Source organism: Gopherus evgoodei, chromosome 8 (assembly GCF_007399415.2).
Source record: "Gopherus evgoodei ecotype Sinaloan lineage chromosome 8, rGopEvg1_v1.p, whole genome shotgun sequence".
Lineage (NCBI taxonomy): Eukaryota > Metazoa > Chordata > Testudines > Testudinidae > Gopherus > Gopherus evgoodei.
Genome location: NC_044329.1, coordinates 57,906,024 through 57,930,912, shown reverse-complemented (window position 1 = coordinate 57,930,912; position 24,889 = coordinate 57,906,024). Strand labels below are relative to the sequence as shown.

Here is a 24,889-nt window from a genome sequence, read left to right as displayed (position 1 = left end):
GTGGGAGGCCACTTAAATGAAGAGGCAAGGTGACAGAATGAAGAATGGAGGGTCTTGCCATAAGTCCTACTGGAAGAGACCACTCTGCAATTGCATCATTTTAGACTGAGAAAAACTTCAACCCTCACATCTCATCTAGCACCCACCACTTCTGTTCTTCTGCACAAACGAACCTCTTCTGCAGCTGCTGCGATTTGGAAGAGCGTTCCCATCTCCTGGCTTCAGCTTGCCATCTTCTCAAATAATTTTTCTCTCTCTTTTGCCTATGCCTCTTGATTTAGCTCTCCTTTCTACTCTAACGGTATTACTATATTATGGTCTTTAAAAGGTGACCTGTAAAGGAAAAATGTGTGTGCGCATTTTTCTGTCTCTTTGTGATGTATTAAAGTAGCACTCCACCCTATTTCCTTTACTTTTGAAACATCAGGACCATGAAATCTAGTCTTCCCTGATTTGTCTAAAGGACTTCTTGGAGGACTAGGACAGAAGCAGCAGGTGTGTCTGAATCATGAGAGCATTTCTCCCAAATGTTTGTCAGGAATTAAGAGTTAAATAAGTGTTAACAAAATAGCTTGAAAAATGGACAACAATTTCTTGCCCCACTCAGTTGCTCACGTTTTTCTCTCTCTTTTAATGTCAGAACCCTGTAATTCTCTGGCATTTATAGTTCCCCATCAAAAAACAGGGTACAAAAGATAAAGAGAGCAAGCAGTAAGAGACTTTGAAAAAGACTTTCAGGCCTCCTTTATATATTAAAAAGAAGCAAACAAATTTTTCATTTGCAGGTCACATTTAACAGATAATACTATATATATCATACTAGGTACAGAAATAGCTTCTGTGCAGCCTTCTGAACTACTGTGCAGGAAATAAGCCATATCAAGATTATTACCTGAGCTTGCTGGAAGGGATGGAGACCAGGGCGTCCCTTCAAAGAGAGAATATAGTGATGTCTCCTGATGGGCCATTGAGGGAGTGACCTCTGTTTTTGTGCTGGTATTCAGGTTTTTCCCATATACCTCATTGAACATGCTGTTGTTTGGATATCTTTCCTGCAATATTAAACAGAGTTTAATCTGAGTAACAGACTTATTTGAAACCTTAAGGCTATGGAAAGAACTTGTGGTGTGGGTTAAAACACTTCCTGAACTCCATATTTATTCCCCCCTTTCCCCATCTCCTTTATAATCATTTTACTTATATAAACTCCAATCACTTCCTGAATCATCTCCCCAGCTGTACCACAAAATCCTAACTAGGTCTGTAACGGGACAGTGGACCGTGCTCACAGTCCTTAGTGGGAAACATGCAAGCAACAGACGATGAAAAGAAGGAAAGATATACACACTAAGGGTCAAGCCTGGGGCTCTACATAGGCAAGACTCCCAGTGAAGTCAACGGGAGTTTTGACTGTTGGTCTGTAGCATCAGGCCCTAAGAGATGACCAAGAAGGAACAAACAAATGAGACAAAGGGACCAGACAGCGTGTCTAATAGGTTAGAATGGAAAGACCCTAAAACCATCTACCAGTAAGGAATAAGATTACAGCTGGGAATTCCTTTCCAGCTTGTGTCCATTTTTGGAACTAGTATAACCACCCTGATTCTATAACATGACCAGAGCTGAACGGATGTTTCGAATACTGAAGGGTTAAGAGTTGCTGGTGTTTACATACCTGGTTTAGGGAGAAGCCAGTGAGGGACAGGAAAGAAGATGACTGAGACATCAGCTCCGATGGTTTTTCTAATAGGGACTTCTTCAGAGATCAAAAGGGAAAAGTCATTAGATGTTTATTGTATTTGTGAAAGACAGAAAGCACATTATGCCACATTAAAGACAAGTTGTTTAATCACCAGAATACTTTAAAGCAAAGTGTTTATCAAAACTATTTTACAAATTATTTCCCAACATTGGGATGAAGCAAATATTGATACATGCAGAAGAGTGTCACAAACCCATCACATTAACTGAAATCCACTTAATGCCTCAGCACCAGCAACTACACCAAGTTTGAGGTGAAATCTCAACCAAACTCATTTAATGATTTACCATGCTGGATTAGGCCACAGATTTATCAAGTCTGGTATCTTGCTTTTGGCCTTTGTCAGTAGCGGATACTTCAGAGGAAGGCAATCCCCTCTACCAATAAAGAAGCCAACTAATTGTGCAATGTTATATATTAGGGAAGCAAGAATGGGAGAGCTTTATGCCCATTCCCCCAAACAATCAGTTTATTTCCTTGGCATGAGATTTTATCTTTATTTGCAGCTGTGCCAAATATGTTAGCTGTCACAAAATAATTCAACTCTTCTGAAGAAAATATACATCTACTTCCTGAAGCATCAAGGTGTGACTATGTGGCATATGCTTTACTGGTTTTAACACACTCTTAATGTCAAGTGTTCTCTTGTTCTCATCACAGCATGGGGTGAGGAGGAAGAAAAGACGGTTACTCACCTTTGTAACTGTTGTTCTTCGAGATGTGTTGCTCACATCCATTCCAGTTAGGTGTGCGCGCCGCGCGTGCACGTTCGTCGGAAACTTTTTACCCTAGCAACTCCAGTGGGCCGGCAGGTCGCCCCCTGGAGTGGCGCCGCCATGGCGCCCAATATATATCCCTGCCGGCCCGCCCGCTCCTCAGTTCCTTCTTGCCGGCTACTCCGACAGTGGGGAAGGAGGGCGGGTGTGGAATGGATGTGAGCAACACATCTCGAAGAACAACAGTTACAAAGGTGAGTAACCGTCTTTTCTTCTTCGAGTGATTGCTCACATCCATTCCAGTTAGGTGACTCCCAAGCCATACCTAGGCGGTGGGGTCGGAGTGAGAAGTCGCGGCATGGAGCACTGCAGTTCCGAAGGCCGCATCCTCTCTCGACTGCTGTACCAGGGCGTAGTGGGAAGCAAAGGTGTGGACCGATGACCAGGTCGCTGCCCGACAGATTTCCTGGATGGGCACACGGGCCAGGAAAGCCAGCGACGACGCCTGCGCCCTGGTAAAATGCGCAGTCACACGGCCCGTAGGGACATGGGCCAAGTCATAACAGGTCCTGATACAGGACGTAACCCACGAGGATAACCTCTGGGAGGAGATAGGAAGCCCTTTCATACGGTCCGCTACCGCCACGAAAAGCTGGGGGGATTTGCGGAAGGGTTTGGTCCTCTCTATGTAGAACGCGAGAGCTCTACGGACATCCAGCGAGTGGAGCTGCTGCTCCCTGCCTGAGGAGTGAGGTTTTGGGAAAAAAACCGGGAGGAAAATCTCTTGGTTGACGTGGAAGGCTGAGACCACCTTGGGTAGAAAGGCAGGGTGTGGTCTAAGCTGCACCTTGTCTTTGTGGAAGACCGTGTATGGGGGGTCCACCACAAGGGCTCGGAGTTCCGACACCCGTCTAGCTGAGGTGATAGCTACTAGAAAGGCAGCCTTCCAAGAGAGGTAAAGCAGGGAGCAAGTAGCTAACGGCTCAAAGGGGGGCCCCATGAGCCGGGACAACACCAGGTTAAGATCCCAGGTTGGAGCAGGGGGACGGACGTTAGGGAATAACCGTTCCAGCCCCTTAAGGAATCTCGACACCGTCGGGTGAGAAAAAACGGAGCGACCGTCCGCACCCGGGTGAAAGGTGGAGATAGCTGCCAGATGGACTCGCAACGACGATAAGGCCAGACCATGTTCTTTGAGGGACCAAACATAATCTAAGATTTCGGATACCGAAACTTCCATAGGGCGGAGATTTCTCTCTACGCACCAACAGGAGAAGCGTTTCCATTTTGCCGAATATGTGGCTCTTGTGGATGGTTTCCTGCTGCTCAAGAGCACCTCTCTCACAGGCGTGGAGCAGCGCAGCTCGGAACCAGTTAGCCACGCAGGAGCCACGCCGCTAGGTGCAGCGACTGCAGGTCTGGGTGACAGAGGGACCCGTGGTCCTGGGTAATCAGGTCCGGATGAAGGGGCAGGGGAACTGGGTCGGCTACGGCCAAGTCTAGCAGCATGGTGTACCAGTGCTGTCTGGGCCATGCCGGGGCCACCATGATAACACGAGCCCTGTCTCTGCGCACCTTCAGGAGGACCTTGTGAACCAGAGGGAACGGAGGAAACGCATAGTACAGGTGGGTCGACCACTGGATGAGGAAGGCATCCGCTATCGACCCCGGCTCCCTGCCCTGAAAGGAGCGGAATGCTTGGCACTTCCTGTTCCCCTTGGACGCAAAGAGGTCCACCCGGGGATAACCCCACCTCCGGAAAATGGAGAGAGCGACGTCCGGTCGAAGGGACCACTCGTGTGACAGGAAGGATCTGCTCAATCGATCCGCCAGCGTGTTCCGTACTCCGGGAAGGAAGGAAGCCTTGAGGTGAATGGAGTGGGCTACGCAAAAGTCCCAGAGTCGTATCGCCTCGAGGCACAGGGAGGAGGACCTGGTGCCGCCCTGCTTGTTGATATAATACATGGTCGTCGTGTTGTCCGTGAACACGGCTACACAACGACCCTGAAGCTGATGACAAAACGTTTGGCAAGCAAGGCGGACCGCTCTCAACTCCCTCATGTTGATATGTAGCCCCACCTCCTCCTGGGACCATAGGCCCTGCGTCCGCAGGGTCCCTAGGTGGGCCCCCCAGCCTAGATCTGAGGCATCCGTTGTCAGGGATACCGAGGGCTGAGACGGGTGAAAGGGAAGACCCGCACACAATACGGACTGGTCCCCCCACCAGCCGAGGGAATCTAAGACCTTCTGGGGGACTGTGATTAACATGTCTAGCGGTTGCCTTGGTCTGTAATGACTGATAAGCCACAGCTGGAGAGGCCTCATGCGGAGCCGAGCGTAGTCGGTCACAAAGGTGCACGCCGCCATGTGGCCTAACAGGGTTAGACATGTCCTCACTGACGTCAACGGGGCTGACCGCAAGCGTTGAACGATCGCCGCCATGGTCTGGAACCGCTGCCGAGGCAGCGAGGCCCTGCCCACAGTGGCGTCCAGGACGGCCCCGATAAATTCCACCTTCTGAGTGGGCCTCAGGGTGGACTTGTCTGTGTTTATCAAGAGGCCCAGACTCGCAAACATGCCGGTGATCACGCGGACATGGCTGTACACCTGCTGTTCCGACGTGCCCCGAATCAACCAATCGTCCAGATAAGGGAACACGTGGACACGGTTGCGCCGAAGATGCGCCACGACAACTGCCATGCATTTTGTAAACACCCTCGGGGCCGTGGACAGGCCAAACGGGAGGACCGCAAATTGATAATGACGAGCCCCCACAACGAAGCGGAGGAAGCGTCTGTGGCGTGGCCAAATGGCAACGTGGAAATACGCGTCCTGCATGTCGAGGGCGGCGTACCAGTCTCCCGGATCCAGGGATGGAATAATGGTCCCCAGGGATACCATGCGGAACTTCAACTTCACGAGGTATTTGTTGAGTTCTCGCAGGTCGAGGATAGGCCTGAGGCCCCCCTTGGCCTTGGGGATCAGAAAATAGCGGGAATAAAACCCCTTGCCTTTCTCGTTTTCGGGAACCGCCTCTATAGCTCCTTTGCTGAGGAGCGTCTGCACCTCCTGCCGAAGGAATTGCTCGTGAGAGGGGTCCCTGAAGAGGGACGAGGAAGGAGGGCGGGAAGGAGGGAACGAAACAAACTGCAGGCGGTACCCCGTCTGCACCACGCTCAAGACCCAGCGGTCCGATGTTATTTGGGACCACGCCGGGAGGAAAAACGAAAGGCGGTTGGAAAACGGAGGGGAAGGATCCGTAGGGGAAACTGTTACTGCGCCCTCGAGCGCACCTTCAAAATGAAGGCTTAGGACCAGGCGGGGGTTTTGAAGAGCCTTGGTTCTGCCCCCCTTGGTTCCCCGACTGCCTGCGCCTCCCGTTCCTGCCGCGGCGCCTGTAAGGGTCCTGCCGCTGGCGGAACTGGGAAAACGGCCGACGGTGCTGCTGTTGTTGCGGCCTAAAGGGTCTACGCTGTGTCACGGGGGTGTGCATCCCGAGGGACCGCGCAATGACCCGGTTGTCCTTTAAACTCTTAAGTCTGGGGTCTGTCTTATCGGAAAACAGGCCCTGGCCTTCGAAAGGAAGGTCCTGTATCGTGTGCTGGAGCTCTGGCGGAAGGCCGGAAACCTGCAGCCAGGAGATGCGACGCATCGTAACTCCTGACGCGAGGGTACGGGCAGCCGAGTCCGCAGCGTCCAAGGAGGCTTGCAAGGCCGTGCGCGCGACCTTCTTGCCTTCGTCCAAGATGGCCGTGAACTCTTGGCGAGCATCCTGTGGCAGCAGCTCCTTAAATTTGTCCACTGCCACCCAGGAGTTAAAGGCGTATCTGCTCAGCAGGGCCTGTTGGTTAGAGACCCTGAGCTGCAGCGCCCCAGCCGAATACACCTTACGGCCAAGGAGGTCCATCCGCCTGGCTTCTCTGGATTTGGGGGCCGGAGCCTCCTGGCCGTGACGCTCCCTATCGTTCACCGATTGCACTACCAGTGAACCGGGAGTCGGGTGAACATGTAAATATTCGTACCCCTTAGAAGGGGCCATGTACTTCCTCTCGACTCCTTTCGCTGTCGGAGGGATGGAGGCCGGGGACTGCCAGATAGTATTGGCATTGGCCTGAATGGTCCGTATAAACGGCAGGGCGACCCTGGTGGGAGCATCGGAAGAGAGGATGGTGACAATTGGGTCCTCTATCTCCGAGACCTCCTCTGCCTGCAGACTCAGGTTTTGAGCCAATCGCCTGAGGAGGTCCTGGTGCGCCCTGAGATCCAGCGGGGGGGGACTGTTGGAGGAGGTACCCGCCACCGCCTCATCCGGGGAGGAGGATGATGAGACCCCAGGCACAATAGTGTCCAACTGAGGGTCTTCCTCAGCCCTCGCCTCTGTCTCCGGAGCCCCAGCGGAGTCCTGCTGTTTGGACCCTTCGTCCCCTTCCGGGGAGGGAGGGGGGCGAGACAAGGAGGCTTCAGGGGCCCTACGCTCCGCAGTCGCCGGCCTAGCAGGGAGCTGCTGGGGGCCCTGGGCCTGATGGTACGCCCAGGGTGTCCAGAATCCCCACTGTGGGGGGCCTTGGTCCTGCAGCGGCGGATCAGCAAACAGCGCCGCCTGCCGGTCGGTGCCCAGCGCATAGCCGCTGTCCGTCTGGGAGGACACGGACGGCTGCCTGGAGGGCCACGGCGGGGCCGACCCTGGATGGTACGGGTCTGCGCGGGCCGGCACGGAGGATCGTCTCGGTGCCGGGGACCGGTGCCGGGAGTCATAACGGTGCCGGGATCGGGACCGGGATCTGTCACGGTGCCGGGCGCCGCTTCGGGACCGGGATCTGTCACGGTGCCGGGCGCCGCTTCGGGACCGGGATCTGTCACGGTGCCGGGCGCCGCTTCGGGACCGGGATCTGTCACGGTGCCGGGCGCCGCTTCGGGACCGGGACCTACTACCAGCTCGGTGCCGGGAGATCGACCGGGACCGGGACCTGCCACCAGCTCGGTGCCGGGAGGTCGAGCGAGATCGGGACCGGGACCTGCCACCAGCTCGGTGCCGGGAGGTCGACCGGTGCGGCGAGTAGCGTCGGGACCTGCTCCTGGAGTCGCGGTGCCGGTGTCGACTGGAGCCTGACCGCGACCGTCTCGATGCCGACCAGTGCCGCGAGTGCGACCGGTACCGCTGAGGGGAGCGGTGCCGGGACTGCGAGCGGCGTCGGGATCTGGAGCGCCCAAGACGTCGGGGCCTGGATGGCGAACGACTGTCCGTGGGCGGTGCCGACATCATGGGCTTGCCTCTGGACGTGACCCGCACCGGAGGAACCGGGGGTGGCAGCCGAGTAGGCTCCGTCAGGGCAATAAGGTCCCGAGCCGAGGCGAAGGTCTCCGGTGTGGATGGGACCATTATCTCAACCCCAGATCTCATGGGGGAGCTCGGCGGCACCGGACTCAACAGACCCGCCGGGCCCGGAGTCAACGGTGCTGACGGTGCCGGCGGCGCCGCGGCCGATGTCGAGGCCGGGCGTTCAAGCCGGGTCTGCCTGGCCGGAGTATTAGACTTCGACGGCCTAGGCTCTGATTCCGGTGCCGGAGAAGGTCGGTGCCGAGGAGTCTTCTCGGTGCCGGAGCGATCCGGTGCCGGTGCCGAAACCACGGTCTGCGAAGTCGACGGGTCAAGTGCCGCCTCCATTAGGAGAGTTCGGAGCCTCTGATCCCTCTCCTTTTTGTCCTCGGCTTAAAAGCCTTACAGATGCGGCACTTGTCAGATCTGTGCGATTCCCCGAGGCACTTCAGGCACGCTTCGTGGGGATCGCTGGTAGGCATGGGCTTCTTGCAGGCCGCACACTGCTTGAAGCCTGGCGAAACAGGCATGAGCCTGGCGCCCGGTGCCGGGAAGGGCTAAGCCCCCGGCAAGAAACTACTTAACAGCTATTTACTAAACTATCTACTTAACAATACTAATTAACAACTATATATAGAACTAGAGATAAGCGATAAACAAGCGATAGAAACTAGGAGAGCTAGGGACGTGGAGGACAGCTATGCCGCGCTCCACAGTTCCAACGACCGACACGGCGGTAAGAAGGAACTGAGGAGCGGGCGGGCCGGCAGGGATATATATTGGGCGCCATGGCGGCGCCACTCCAGGGGGCGACCTGCCGGCCCACTGGAGTTGCTAGGGTAAAAAGTTTCCGACGAACGTGCACGCGCGGCGCGCACACCTAACTGGAATGGATGTGAGCAATCACTCGAAGAAGAACCGATCAATTTTTATGATGACAGGTTTCTCAAACCTTCATAAGTGAGGGACCATTTTATAGACCATTTCCCTACCAGTCAATTATCTGGACCAATTCCCCTCCCACATGTAATCATGTAACACCCTGCGAAGGAGCAGAGACTGCTGCCAGGCAAAGCAAGGGTTAAAGAATACCTGTGGGTTCAGCTAGCTCTGCCCTGTTATACCTGCAGCCAATGCCAGGCCTGGATGGGGGAGAAAAGAAGGGAGGCTGGCTTAGTCTGGGGCTGACTGGTGAAGAGGCAGCAGCTCTCTATATACCTGCCTTAAGGCACAGACCAGCAACCTGCCTGCCAACGCAGCCACTGGAGGCAAGTAAGTCTTCCCCTGTCAAGGGGAACCTGCAGGCACACCCCAACTGTGCAAAAACTGGACTAGCGGGGCCATGCCCCAAACTAAAAGGACTTGCATATTGAGCAGCCCAGGAAAGCCCTCCTGAAGCCATCCTCACAGCTGGAAGGAAAATCCATCTCCTCTCCTTAGGGGTGAGTGACACAGGACCCTGGGCCAGAACCTGAGGAGGCAGGAGAGGTCAGGTCTCCCTTCAGCCCTCCTTAACCAATGATCTAGCCTCTAGGCTGTCTGGCTGCTGAAGGCCCTATCACACATCCCTTTAGGAAATATAGGAATTACTTGCATTATGTTCTGTATGTTACTCTAGATCAGTGCTCACCAGCCGGTTGAGACTCTCCCAGTCAACTGTGATCTCTGGTGGCACAGTGGGGCTGCTGCTAAGGTAGGGTCCTTGTCCCTATGCCACTCCTGGAAGCAGCCAGCACGTCCCCGCAGTCCTGGGGGTGGGGAGCAGAGGTCTCCGCACGCTGCTCCTGCCTGCAAGCACCACCCTTACAGCTCCAATTGGCTGGGAACCAGGAACCCTGGCCAATGGGAGCTGTGGGGGCAGTGCCTGCAGAGAGGGGCAGTGCACAAAGACCCCCTGTCCCCCTGGGACTGCGCTGGCCATGTCTGGAAGCAGCGTGGGGCTGGGGCTGCCCAAGGTAAGTGCTGCTCCTTTCAACGGGCACGTTATGAATGGCTCTGAAGCATTAAGACCAGGACTAGCATGAGTATAGCAGGCCCAGCTATGCTGGACCAGCATTTCTCTTCCACCTCCCGACCTGCAGCCTCCTGGAGCCAGCCCCCATATACTTTCCTGCACCCCTTCCCCAGTCCTGCACCCTGTACCCACCTTGCACTCCAACACTGTGCCCCATCCCAGGGCCCCCTCCTGCACTCAAACGCCTTCCCAGAGCTTACATCCCTCACCCCCTCCTGCACCCCAACCCTCTGCCCCAGGCTCCACCTGGAGCCCCCTCCCACACTGAGAACCCCTCAGCTCCAGCCCAGAGCCTGCACTCCGTCCCAACCCCCAGTCCTGTGAAAGTGAGTGACAGTGGGGGACAGCAAACAACGGAGAGAGGGGGGATGGAGTGAGTGGGGTGGGACAGATCCTGGGTTGCTATTATATTCAAAAAGTGATCTTGAGCGTAAAAAGGTTGGAGACCACTGCTCTATGTATTTAAGTTTATTATAAAGCAGTTCAGCAGCTAGAAACAAGGAGAACCAGTACAATGCCAGCAGTCACCCTCCACAGACAGCAGGGAATCTTTTGTCATTTTTAACTTTACACCCCTCAACTGAGTCCCCACTAGTTTTTCTCCCTTCTGCTCTACCTAACTGGTAGCGTTGAGGACTTAGCAATAATGCACCTCAAACCAGTGTGAGGCGTTTTGGCATGATATGCCTGTTTGGAACGGAGAGTGAATGTGAATCAATTTTCAGGAAGTTGGATCTATCCACATAATAAAAAAAAATAATAAAAATAAAAATAATAAAAAATGTATGTGCCAGTGGGCAGCAAGTGCCACGGCATTCAGGATGACTGTGTAAGTCACAAGTGAATTGTGTGAGACAAAATTAAAATTAAAATTGGTGCATCACTCAATACCTTGTTAAGTTCATAATATCTCAGTACGGTTGTCCATTATATTTTTTGTTATATTTAAAATAAAATCCTCTGGATTACACCGCAGCCTGCACTGTAGTCCTTCCCTAGAATTTAGGCCTTCGTATCAGGAACATCTTTGTATTTGATCCTGTCAGCTGACCAGGAATTCCCCTGTCAGTTTTTATAGTAAGCAGATGTTAGCTTATTGGGTTTTGCCAGGGTGACAACTCGATACTTTGAAAATGTTTTAGAATTCAGACAAATACCAAACTTGGCAATTCCGCACCACTTAACCAGCACATGAACTAAGCTAGCCTCCCTCCACTTCTTAGCAGAGATTAGTTTGAATACGGGGGGAATAAAAGCTCTAGAAGGGGGGAATTTGTTTTATATTTGTGCTGCTGGTTGTTCAGAACTGTGGGAAGACTTTGTTTCTTTGATTTATTGTATGTTATGTATGAATCAGAGGCTCCCAATGCATTCAGAAGTGCCTCTTCATTTTATAAATCTAAGTATTACTAAGACTTCATTATTGTTACAAGATATTCTACAGGGCATTTAACTAGTCAATTGTAACTTTAAACTACAATTGCCATAATAAAAATATGAAATAATATCTTTTAATTGGTATTCTTTTACTAATTCACGACCTTCAGCAGTTTTCAATGGTTCTCCCGGTCAATGTCAATTAAGAAGGCTCTAGTATGCTACTAAAACATAACAGTCAAGATTTCCCACTTTGCCAAACCTTATTGTAATCTACAAGACTGAAAGTTAACCTTATATTCTTTATCCACATACTTCCAATTCTTTTCTAAAAAGTATTTTCTTCCTTCTGTGATCCTTTTGCATTTTTAAAGGATTAGTTTTTTCATATGAGGTAACATATAGAAGGGATGAAAACAATATGATTCTACATATGGATAAAATAGAACCTTGTGAGTAACCAAGCCCATTCCACTGTGGAAGGCATAGTTTTATAGATGCTCCACCAATGTTTTGCCTGTGGGCTTACCACTTTTAACCAAAGCAATTATTTTGAATTCTGAACAAGCCAAGAATCCAGGAATTGGATCAATAGCTAGTCTATTCTTTATAAATCTCCTCCTCGATTATCTTGAGCTAATGAGCCATCAAGCTTGTTTAAACTCCCAGGCAGAGACTAACTAAACAAAGGAAAACAAAATTTCACATCTTACAACTTCACAGAAAAAAGATGCCAGAATTAGAGTGAGAAGCAGCAGAATTAAGTCAAATACATACAAAGAGGCTTCGTCCAGGAAGAGAGGCGAGAGGCCCCAGCAGAGCTGGGTAAAGATCAGGAGGATTAGAGAAAATCAGCTCTTCCTCCTCCTCCAAGGCAGCCAGACTCTTTAACAGGTCCGGAGGAAGCAGAGGGGAGCTCTTGGGGTCCTAGTGACAGAAAGGAGCACAGTCAGATGCAGCAGAGGAAGGGAAAAGAAAAAAGCAAGAATAGGAGTGAGGAGGGAAGCCACAGAAAGAGAAGAGAAGCCGTAATAACCACAAATAAGGCAAGACATAATAGTGTCCAGAAGAGAGGAATATTGTAAAGCAGTTAAAAAGGCAGCATGCAAAAGAAGCACAAGACCAGTGCAACATAAGGAGAGAAACAAGGAAGAGAGGATGGAAAGAGAATGCTGAACTGATAAAACTAATATCTTGTCCTTGTGCGTATTCAGCAGACTGATGCAGTTTTACATTAAGTTGAAGTTTTCAGTCAGAGACTGGCAACTAATTTAGAGAATGCCCTCCCTGTTATATTAGTGACCTACAGACTAATGGATTCATTCCACATTTTGTAAGTCAAGGAAAACCCGGATCTGAAGTTTAGTTTTCTGATAAGAAAAACCACCATATTTTTTCTACGCCAATCTGTGTTTTTGTTTTTAAGCTGTAAACAAATTACATTTCTGTTTTGGTTATTTTTTATGGTAAAGTTTAGTTTTCATGAGAAAAACATTTCCACCTCTAATGGCCCACAACTGAAGGCACCATTGGGCAAAAGGAGGTTTCCCTACCTGGGAAAGGGGGAGTGGACAGAATTAGCCTTCTCACATTGTGTGTGTAATCATTAAATCAGCCACAGGTGGGTTGCGTGGCATAGTCTCTGCTCATGCTTCAAGCAGCCAAATCAAAAGTTGCAGCATGGATGAGATCCATGGATGCAGGTGAGATCAGGACACTGGCACTGTTCCATCTAAAAACACAACCTGACATTAGGGCATGAGGCAGTTTCCTGGTCACTGTCTAGCTCTTCTCCTTCAAGGAACTGAATTGACCTCTTAATCCTCAGTACACTCACCCAAGTACACCTGACCCCAGGTTAAAATTGGAAACCAGGTTTCTGCCTCAGTTTCCTTTAAGCAATACCAAAAAGCATTTGCACCCCAGACATCTCTTCTGGAGAACTAACAGAACAGAAATTAACCACAATATTTGTAACAGCAATATGAGGCACAACTGGATTGAGCAGAAGCAAAGGATGAGTCTGGCAAAGCAATGGCCCAGGCAAGCAGATCACCCATTCTGTTTGGTGGGGTTTAAAAGGAAACTGAAGCAGGAGGCTATTTTTTAATTTCCAGCCTAGGCTGGATGTGTTGGTGAGTCAATGCACCGAAGGTATCAAGTGCAGGTTAGCAGCTTGTTTAGAAGGCAGTACTTAAATTTCACTTGTCTGAACAGGTTTTTTGTTCTTTGCTCCTAGACAATAGGATCTCTCTCAACCTGGTCTATCACTAACAGGGTCTCTTGCAAGAGGGAGGGAAGCCTGTAACCAAAATCAGAATGTGGCATGAATTCTCCATTTTCCATCAAGCAGCAAATTCTTGCTTTAATGCAGAGGTTAATGTCATTTCTACACTGAGTGCAACTGACAGTACCTGAACCAACAGTTTCCCCAAGAATATGCTCCCATATAATTAGACCAACTGAGTGGCAAATCCATTACTGGTGACTGGAATCTCAAGTGAAACACTCTCCAGAAGGCAGTACAATATCGTATTATCCCTGTTGGGGGGGCACCAGAAACAGGCCCACATTTAGGCATTTCTTGCTAGAGGATATGGCCAAAAATTGGCAGTTTCACATTTAGGGACATCAGAGTCTTGCTGATGATCTTCACCACTTAACAAAATAGTATGTTTACCTCAAAAGCCATCCTGGGCACAGTGTCCTGCTCTGGGCGGAAGACTCCTTGTGGTCGTTTCCCCCTGCGATCCATGTTAGCCTGTTGTGCCATCACTACCCTATTATCAGCCATGCCATAGGAGGAGTCCCAGTAAAATTCTGGCATCTTGACTTCTGAGGGGTTGTGGTTATATGGCTCCATGGGGAAAGGCTTCATTTTTTTCTCCAGAGGCTGCTGCTGCATCACAGGAGGCTGTAATGACTGTTCAAACAGTTTTAGGGGATCCTGGGCCTGAAGATAATAGGGCTGCTTTACAGGCATGATCTTTCCCAGTGGGCCTTGGACTTGAGGAGGATTCCAGAGATGCTTTGATGAGTCTGCCTGCGGATACTAAAAGAGATGCACACTTTCACCATGAGGCATAAACAATGGAATAGTACCATAAAGGTTAACTGAGCGACTACCTGTTCTATTCAGACATTCATTCCTGGTGGCCATGCCCGCTGGTAGATTACAATTTCTCCTTTTATAAATCCCAGAGCATGTTTCTCTCAGTTCTTATTCACCAAAGTTCAGAATTTCAGTGAGCACTCACTTCACACTCCCTACTCAAGCTCGGAGATAACACCTGAGAAATGTCATCCTTATTTCAATTTGCAGACTTCACAGACCTTCAACCGAGATGCTGACTCAGATCTCCAATTGAGGTGCCCTGGGTGGAGGTGGAGTCTCTCTCAGCTACAGATTTTAGACGAGCAATGTTCAAAAGGAGATTTCTCAAGTGCTGAATGTTTAACTATTGGATGGCAAGGAACCAGCATTGTGATGCATTTAACTAAAAAGGATAGGAGGGAATAGTTATGGGGAAAGATCCAGAGCTACCCTCCTTAGTTAGGCAGGAAATCACCTGGCTGTCTAGAAGAGCCTAAAGCAGAAACATCTGGTCGAAAAGATCACCTTTTAGGCATCTGTACACATATGCATAAGAGAGAATACAGAATACATTGTCTGCCATACGAAACATTTCAGGCCTCAATAACTAGCTTTAGTTATAGAGCCAATAGTCCACAGCACCAAGCCCTACCCTCCTGCATACTCTGACGGTACTATACTGGCAAAATTTTTCAAAAATAAGAGCTTAAAGTCCATAGTCCTAAATCCATATTTAAGTGCCTAAAGGCAGAATTTTCAAAAGGATCTAAGTGACTTCTGGACACAAGTCCTATTAATGTCAATGGGACCTGTGCTCCTATTTTTAAAAATATTGGCCACTGCATCCTTCCGTTTCATGGATGCTTGAAGAATTTTATAGTTCTTATGTTTTAAGTTTACCTGCTGGAATCCAGAGTGGTGTGGCGGGCTCTTCCTTAGGGCCTGCACAGCTTTTGTAGGGGACTGTTGTTGCTGAGCCAGAGCTTGGACCTGTAATTGGCTTGCAGACTGTGCTGTTGCCTGAGCTGGTAAGGATGTAAGGGGTTGCTGGGAAGGTGGTGCTGTCTGTTGAGGTCCCTGGTTCATTGGCCCTGGTCCAGAGGGCCGCTGCTGGCTGTAAGGAATGTGGGACTGTTTCCCACCTTGCACATGGTTTCCTGCAGAGGAGTGAGCTGTAGGCTGAAGAAAGCTTCCTGGAACAGAAACACCACCTGGGAAGGTGTAACCTGAGCTCATAGAGAAAGCCACAGGAGGAGGTATAACGTATGCTGGAGGTGGGAACCCTAGAAAACATAAAAACACATCTTTAACCATTAGGAAGCCACATGTCTTAAGCAATGCAGGATATGCATCATGTTTTTCTATTTTCTGTGTTTCAGTCATGAAGACTATAAATATGAGCTGTAATTCCACATTTGTGAGACTTTGTATTTCCCCTAAATGATATCCACACATGTCATAAACAGATAGCTAAGGGTTAATGTTCTTTTACCTGTAAAGGGTTAACAAAGGGAACCAAACACCTGACCAGAGGACCAATCAGGAAACAAGACTTTTTCAAATCTGGGTGGAGGGAAGTTTTGGGTGTGAGTTCTTTGTTCTTTGTCTTGGTTCGGTGACCCTCTCGGCTCTGAGAGTGATCTTTCTATCTCCAGGCTTTCTAATCTTCTATTTCCAAGTTGTAAGTACAAGGATAGTAAGACAATAGGTTTATATTGTTTTTTTTGTATTTACATGTGTGTAGTTGCTGGAATGTGTTAAATTGTATTCTTTTTGGATAAGGCTGTTTATTCATTTTTTCTTTTAAGCAATTGACCCTGTATATTGTCACCTTGATACAGAGACCATTTTTATGTCTTTTTCTTCCTTTTTATATAAAGCTTTCTTTTTAAGACCTGTTGGGTTTTTTTTTTTAGTGGGGGCTCAAGGGGATTGAGTCTGCAGCTCACCAGGGAATTGGTGGGAGGAAGAAGACAGGGGGGAAGAGAGAATCTCTTTGTGTTAGATTTACTAAGCCTGACTTTGCATACCCTCTGGGTGAGAGGAGAGAGAGATTGATATCTCGGTACTTGTGTTTCAAGGACTTGAAGCAGGGAATATCCTAGAGTACCCAGGGCGGGGAAATCTGGGAGGAGGTAAAGAGGGGGAAGGGAAGTGGGTTATTTCCCTTTGTGGTGAGACTCAGGGCATCTGAGTCTTGGGGGTTCCCCAGGGAAGGTTTTGGGGAGACCAGAGTGAGCCAGACACTGGAATTCTGGCTGGTGGCAGTGATATCAGATCCAAGCTGATAATTAAGTTTGGAGGTTTCATGCTAGCTTCTGATGTTCTGAACTCTAAGGTTCAGATCTGAGTAGGAGAGTTATGACAACACACTTTCAAAAATCAGGGGAAGGGGGTTTGATAATTTTATAGGGAAGTTCTATTTCTGAATTTTTTTAGCTATCCTTCCAGTTACTGGTTATGGTCAACTGGAGAGACTCCCTGAAATTTCTCCACACTAAAATTAACCTATTTGTTTCTACTTTTTCTCCATCTCTCTTGCCTTCACCATCCTGAGATTTTCAATCTACTACTCTCAGGGCACTCCTCCATCCCACATTCTGTCTGATACTGAATCACTGCAATGCTGGAGGGAGGACTGGCAACCTATCACGCTGCACCCCATGCCCAGGTTGTCTCCAGTCCCCGACAATTTATTCAAAGAGTAAAGTGGGTACAGAACTAAGTCCTCCTTTCAGCAAGACTAAGGCTATGTCTACAGCTTATGCCAGCATAATTTATGTCGCTCAGGGCAGTGAACAACCCATTCCCCTGAGCGACAAATTACGCTGGCATAAGCGCTCATGTGCACAGCACTATGTCGGCAGGAGAGCTTCTCCCACTGCCATAGCTTCTGCCACTTTCAGAGGTGATTTTATTACGCTACCAGGAGAGCTCTCTCGTCATCATAGTCTCTTCACCACCCAGGCTGCAGCCGCACAGTTGCATCAGTGCAGCTGCACCACTGTACATATAGACATGGCCTAACTCTTCTTTTCTTGCAGTTTATATTGTTGCAGTCTGGGGAGGAAGACAAGGGACTGAAGCTGTTCCTCCCAACCCAGATTTTCAGTTGAGTTTAGTGTAAGAACTGATGATCCTCTTTCTCCATCCCCACTTTTGGTTAATTGCTCCTTGGAATAGCTACAGCACCACTTGGGGTAGGTGGGCTCTGCAAGTGGAAAAAGTAAACATGATAGTCTTGCAAGATCCCTTTGTTTATGTGAATAAACCATAGCCCTGAGAAACAGCAGCAGCAAATCATTAAACATATTTAGACAATACATCTTAACATATTTATTAACACCACACCTTCTTCAGTAGAAATTTGACTGTAAAGCAGATAAAATGTAAAAGATCAGCTATGCAGTTGTGAGAGTATTGTATGCAGAGACAAGATGGGTGAGATAATATCTTTTACTGGGCCAACTTCTACTGGTGAAAGAGACAAGCTTTCAAGCTTACATGGAGCTCTTATCCAGGTCTGGGAAAGACACTCAAGGTGTCACGGCTACATACAAGGTGGAACAAATTGCTTAGCACAAGGAGTTAACATGTTGTAAGTGACTATTCAAAATGAAGTGGGCAGTTAATACTTCTGCAGCCTCAGGAAAAAGGAGGGTTACTGCATTATAGATCGTTGTAATGAGCCATAAATCCAGTGTTTATATTGAGTCCATGATTGTTAGTGTCTAACAAAGTTATGAATCTAAGCTCCCAGGCTCATCTTTTGAATACTTCACTCCTAAGGGAAGCATCTTTGCTTAAAATCCTGTTTTACTCAGTTTGTCATATTATAAGTAAATACAAGAGCAGATTACAGTAGTTTCATGTTATAAAGTTAGAAGCTTGTCCTTCAACAGCAAAACCTAAGATGTGCTATATTTGCATGTAAACCATACAGACATCACGACATGGAATGTAATTCCAAAATATAAGGAACCCTATTTATCTCACGTTTCAGTTCAACTACAACCTCCGGTTATGACGCTTTAAGTCAGGTCCATAACCTGAAATGATAATTTTACTAAAACTGTTGCTGCCTTGCGGGATGCTTCAATATATCTTTCATCACATGTATTTCTATGCAGTTAGTAGTAAAGATGAGAATCAGCTGATTTACCTGGCCGACTGGGAAGAGGAGGGAAGGCTCCTGGGTGATGAATGGGGATGAACTGGGAGTTGCTTGCCTGGCTTGGAGTCTGAGTTACTGGTGTTTTCCTGGCTTCGGACACCGGAGTTTTTCTCATCTCAGTCTGAGATTTTACCTATATCAAAACAAATCACACAAAAATAGGTTTCAGAGTAGCAGCCGTGTTAATCTGTATCTGCAAAAAGAACAGGAGTACTTGTGGCACCTTAGAGACTAACAAATTTATTTCAGCATAAGCTTTCGTGGGCTACAGCTCACTTCTTCACAAAAATAGTTACAGAATTTTTGTCAGCCATCCACATCATCTCAGCTCTGAAATGGAGGGTCCAGATTGAAATATATTCACTCCGTCCAGATAATCGGAGGGGAAGAATGGTCCAAGTAGTTAGGGCATGAGGACTTGGGAGATCCACAAGCTTCCTGTGCAACCTCCTGAAGTTACTTAGCCTGTCTGTGCCTCAGTTCCCAGTTTGTAACATGGGGACAGTAGTACTTCCCTACTTCACAGTGTATAAGAACAAATGCAGTCTGGAAAAGAAGCTGCAGCAAGACTTCTCCCAGTATATTGCTCCATCCTAAATTATGCAGTATATATGCATGGCCCTATATTTTATGCCGCACATTTGACCCAAATTATTTAAAAGGTCCCTTGGGACAAGCCTCCGTAACCAAACACCAGTTCTTTTCCACTCTCTACTCAGCACCATCCAGCACAGTATCTTGTGTTATTGGATATTAAATTCCATTCTACGCTGCCCCTACATTTTCAGATTGTGATGTGGCACTCTATATGATTTTATGAAAATATGCTAATGAGTGTGAATATGATGTAACTGGAATATGCTTCATGCAAAAGGTCTCTTGTAAGGTATCATTACAAAATTTACAATCTACTGAGTGGTGTTGTCCTATTTGTATGTATATATCATTACTGTATCTGAAACTAGAAATATAACTCTGAGGGCCTATTGTAATTATGCAAAGTGTGGGCCATTAATGGTGGTTTGGAATCTTGATGGCTCCAGTCAACCAGGACAATTGACTGTGGGTGGCTCTGTTTGCATCCAGGCCTTCCTGTGAGTCAGGCTGGGAGGAATGAGGGCTTGAAATCTTACAGTGACATGTGATCATGTCACCTGAACCTGACTCCATCTTTAAGCCAGTGCTTTTCCATTTAGAAGGAGGGGTGGGAACCCAGAGAGGGACAAAGGATTCCCACCTTATACAAAAGATATAAAAGGGGGTGGAACGGAACAAAGGGGGCAGCAATCATGAGAAATCCCCTAGCTACCACTTGAGCTGGAACAAGGGCTGTACCAGGGGAAAGGATTGTGCCCAGATTAGGAAGGTGTCCAAGAAAGAAGGTGTGTGACAGAAACTTATTGAAACATCTCTGAGGGTGAGATTTTATCTGTATTCAATTTTCTTACTATACAAGGCATAGACTTGTGTTTTATTTTATTTTGCTTGGTAATTCACTTTGTTCTACCTGTTATTACTTGGAACCACTTAAATCCTACTTTTTGTATTTAATAAAATCACATTTTACTTATTAACCCAAAGTATGTATTAATATCCGGGGGAGGACACACAAACAGCTGTGCATCTCTATTAGTGTTATAGAAAGCGAACAATTTATGAGTTTACCCTGTATAAGCTTTATACAGTGTAAAACGGATTTATTTGGGGTTTGGACCCACTGGGATTGGGTATCTGAGTGTTGGACACAGGAACACTTCTTAAGATGTTTTCAATTAAGCCTGCAACTTTTGTGGGACATGTTTCAGACCTGGGTCTGTGTGTGTAGAAGGCTAGTGTGTCTGGCTCAAATAAGGCAGGATTCTGGAGTCCCAAGCTGGCAGGGAAAACAGGCTCAGAGGCAGTCTTGGCAAATCTGGTGGCAGTTCCCAAGGGGGTTTCTGTGATCCAACCCCATTACATAGGTAGTCAAACGTTTTGTACTGCATGATGAACATTTAGATTTGGGGAAACAATTATGTAGCAGATTCAAAGAATTATATAAGAATCTAGGGGACTGAATAACTATTTTACATACAGAGCCTTGAGTATGCGTGATGTGCATCAAAATGCACACTACATTGTCTAGCCACTAACTTCCTCATTCTCATGCAATACAAAAAGTTACTTAGTTTCCAGTGCTACACCGTTTAGGCATAGAGGTAAGAGCCATTCAGAAATCATAAGGCTGTAACACAAGGGCCTACAGGACACAAGCTTGTATGACAATAAGCTTTGCATAATTAAGGCCTAGGCATAAAGTGTTGATGTAGGTAGTTACCGGGTAAGTTGTTTTTAAATCAACAGTTTGACCTTAAGTCACAAGATAAGTATTACAGTAAATGAGAGTGGTACGTGATGGGAAAAAGCGAAGTGAGGTACCACAAAAGTATATTTTGGAAATTTTAGGGAAATTTAAAAGGATGTTGAGCTTAACTAAAACTGACATGTACTAACTGCAGATGTACCATGGCAACTAATTGATGTAAATGCTAATGAGTATAACGTCAGAGACTAATAGAGCGACTGAGGACAGGGACTCCAATTTTATTGAGGGTAGAAGTACCTCTAAGGGAAAAGGTTAAAACCATCACTGAATATGTATAAGATATGGTGGGCATTAGCATAACAACCTATACATGTTAAGACCCAGCCTGAGGGCAGTCAGACATGTTGGTTGTGTTGATTTGACAACCACACGCAGATCACCTCATATGTTCTGGGGCTCCTCACAAGAGATGATGCGAATATGCAAATGCTAGCTATTTTGTATTGCCTCTATCTCCTCTGATGTATTATAGGGGTTGTGATCTTGTTTGTTTAGCAAATAAATTTTACTAGTCAGAAAACATGCAGAGTTTTGTTTCTTGTGTGTGCCTCAAGTTCCTAATTCTAGTGGCAACTCTATTACCGTGACTGATTTGGAAGCAGACCCTTTTCATATTACTGTGTAATATCTACATGAAAACAAGCATCACCTTAGCAATCAGGCAATAGGAATGTTTGAATATCCCTCAAGTATTTTCCATAAAATGAAAATGAAAACATCAATGTTGTACAGAAGTTCTGAAGGTGACCCACAGAAAAGGGGTCTTCTGTCCTGTTTTATTTCTTTATGTACTGAAGTAGGCTTTGAAGTTTTTCTCAAAACGGATTTCTTCTGCTTGCAGGACTGACAATTTTATTAGATTTTTAAAAACTTTACTATTTTACAGTCTTAACTTGCTGAAGTGGATGCTTTATATTTGTTTCTTTAGTTTCCTAAAAAGCAGAATTTGAGATTTAACACTGCGGGGGAGGAGGGGGGGTCTGTAAATAAATAAATAAATAATCCCAAAAGATTTACATTTAAAAAAAACTTATTTATGCTGAAAAAGACAGTCATTATCAATCTTACTGTGAGGATAACATAAACTCTTAACCATAAAGCTGATAAACTATGTATCTGCAGCCAACATCACCTTTTGATATACTGAATTTCCACAAGTCAAGAAAGATGCATTATTTTCACCAGGCTATACTCCTTCAGGGTTTGAAGTCAAATTTGCTCTTCAGTCAATAAAGTGACTTTGAAAATTCCACCCTTATGTGCCTAAATATGGATTTAGGTGCCTAATTTTATACCTCTATTTTTGAAAGCTGTGCCTTGCGTGTATTAAAAAAGTTAATAGCTTTGTTAGTGTTAAAAGTAATTTTTTTCCAATGACAGATTGTCACTGAAAGAAAAGTTGGGTACAATTTTAGTCCAAGATACTGTAAACTCTCATACACATGAGTACCTTTAAGCAAAAGTAATCCCATTGAAATAAAAATTCTTTATCTATCGTAAAGCAGAGTAGAAATATAATTTTCTTCTTTTGCAGGTTACCTTTATAATACTATGACATAACAGTACCCCTCATACAGTAAACATGCTATCAGGACATGAATTTACCAGCCAGCAAGCCTGTCATTTCTTCAGCACTGGTTTACACAATATTCGTGCATAAACAAAATATCTTAGCAACATTAAGCCCAATGCAAGTCTTTAATATTACAGTTCCATAAACCACTTAATTTAAATCACTAACACAATAAGTAGCTCCATCAACTGATTGATCAGGTCTGATTTAGAGATTAATGGGGAACCTCAGGATACTTGGAGAAAGTCAGCTTTACATCAGAGACCATTCTACCAAGTGTCTTCTTCCCTAAGAAAATCTCCATTACACTTTCTACTGCCCTATTGGATTCATTGCTCCCAGGTGAAATAACATGGTCTAGTGCTTAGAGCAGGATTCAGGGAATCAGTCTATTCCACATTGTCATACTCTGTGTGCCACTGAGCAAGCATTTCCCTCATCTGTAAAATGGGAAAAATTACCTTTGAGAAGGTTATACAATTAGGTGCTATTAAATTTGAAGTATTATTTATCCTAAACACATTGGGCCGTGTCCTGTCCCTTGACTTCACCCCCCTTGTTACTGCTCTAGCTTGCAAAGGAGATGGAATGCTGCCTGAACAGGGCAGCTGGAGAGTCCCTTCAACATAAAGGCTTAGCTGACTTCACAAACCCCCATTGCTTGGACAATTGTCTGCAGCCAGAAAACTGGCTAATATTCAATACACCAGTGTTCAAACTGCTCTGGGAAGAACAATGTACTTCCATAGTTTCTCTTAAAACTGCCCAACAGCACAATAAATACAGCCACTCACTATAAAGAATGAAACATTAAACTCTACCCAGAGAAAAAAGCAGTGACCATGAGATGGTCGAGTTCAGGATCCTGACACTAGGAAGAAGGGAGAGCAGCACAATACGGACCCCGGACTTCAGAAAAGCAGACTGACTCCCTCAGGGAACTGATGGGCAAGATGCCCTGGGAGAATAACGTGAGCAGGGAAGGAGTCCAGGAGAGCTGGTTGTATTTTAAAGAATCCTTATTGAGGTTGCAGGAACAAACCATCCCAATGTGTAGAAAGAATAGCAAATATGGCAGGTGACCAGCCTGGCTTCACAGTGAAACCCTTGCTCATCTTAAAACACAAAAAAGAAGCTTACAAGAAGTGGAAAATTGGACAAATGACCAGGGAGGAGTATAAAAATATTGCTCAGACATGCAGGAGTGAAATCAGGAAGGCCAAATCACACTTGGGAGTTGCAGCTAGCAAGAGATGTTAAGAGTAACAAGAAGGGTTTCTCCAGGTATGTTGGCAACAAGAAGAAAATCAAGGAAAGTGTGGGCCCCTTACTGAATGAGGGAGACAACCTTGTGACAGAGGATGTGGAAAAAGCTAATGTACTCAATGCTTTTTTTGCCTCTGTCTTCACAAACAAGGTCAGCTCCCAGACTGCTGCACTGGGCAGCACAGCATGGGGAGGAGATGACTATCCCTCTGTGAAGAAAGAAGTGGTTTGGGACTTTTTAGAAAAACTGGATGAGCAAAATCCATGGGGCCAGATACGCTGCAACCGAGGGTGCTAAAGGAGCTGGCGGATGTGATTGCAGAGCCATTGGCCATTATCTTTGAAAACTCCTGGTGATCGGAGGAGGTCCTGGATGACTGGAAAAAGGCTAATGCAGTGCCCATCTTTTAAAAAGGGAAGGAGGAGGAGGATCCGGGGAACTACAGGCCAGTCAGCCTCACCTCAGTCCCTGGAAAAACCATGGAGCAGGTCCTCAAGAAATCAAATTCTGAAGCACTTAGAGGAGAGGAAAGTGATCAGGAACAGTCAGCATGGATTCACCAAGGCAAGTCATGCCTGACTAACCTAACTGCCTTCTATGAGGAGATAACTGGGTCTGTGGATGAGGGGAAAGCAGTGGACATGTTATTGCGTGACTTTAGCAAAGCTTTTGATACCGTCTCCCACAGTATTCTTGCCGGCAAGTTAAAGTAGTATGGGCTGAATGAACGGACTAAAAGGTGGATAGAAAGCTGGCTAGATCGTCGGGCTCAACAGGTAGTGATCAATGGCTCCATGTCTAGCTGGCAGCCGGTATCAAGCTGATTGCCCCAAGGGTCGGTCCTGGGGCTCGTTTTGTTCAATATCTTCATTAATGATCTGGAGGATGGCATGGTCTGCACCCTCAGCAAGTTTGCAGATGACACTAAACTGGGAGGAGTGTTAGATACGCTGGAGGGTAGGGATAGGATACAGAGGGACATAGACAAATTAGAGGATTGGGCCAAAAGAAACTTGATGAGGTTCAACAGGGACAAGTGCAGAGTCCTGCACTTAAGACTGAAGAATCCCATGCACTGCTACAGACTAAGGACCAAATGGCTAGGCAGCAGTTCTGCAGAAAAAGACCTAGGGGTTACCGTGGACAAGAAGCTGGATATGAGTCAGTGTGCCCTCGTTGCCAAGAAGGCTAATGGCATTTTGGGCTGTATAAGTAGGGGCATTGCCAGCA

General features: G+C 47.0%; 1 protein-coding gene across 1 annotated transcript in view; it reads right to left on the bottom strand.

Moving 5' to 3' along the window:
• SMG7 (SMG7 nonsense mediated mRNA decay factor) overlaps window positions 1-24,889 on the bottom strand; it is a 77,159-nt gene that overhangs the window by 4,180 nt on the left and 48,090 nt on the right. Inside the window, 6 exon segments of the mRNA XM_030573912.1 lie at window positions 893-1,052; window positions 1,676-1,756; window positions 11,964-12,113; window positions 13,867-14,238; window positions 15,181-15,563; window positions 18,443-18,587. Of these exon segments, the coding sequence (XP_030429772.1) occupies window positions 893-1,052; window positions 1,676-1,756; window positions 11,964-12,113; window positions 13,867-14,238; window positions 15,181-15,563; window positions 18,443-18,587 (1,291 nt within the window).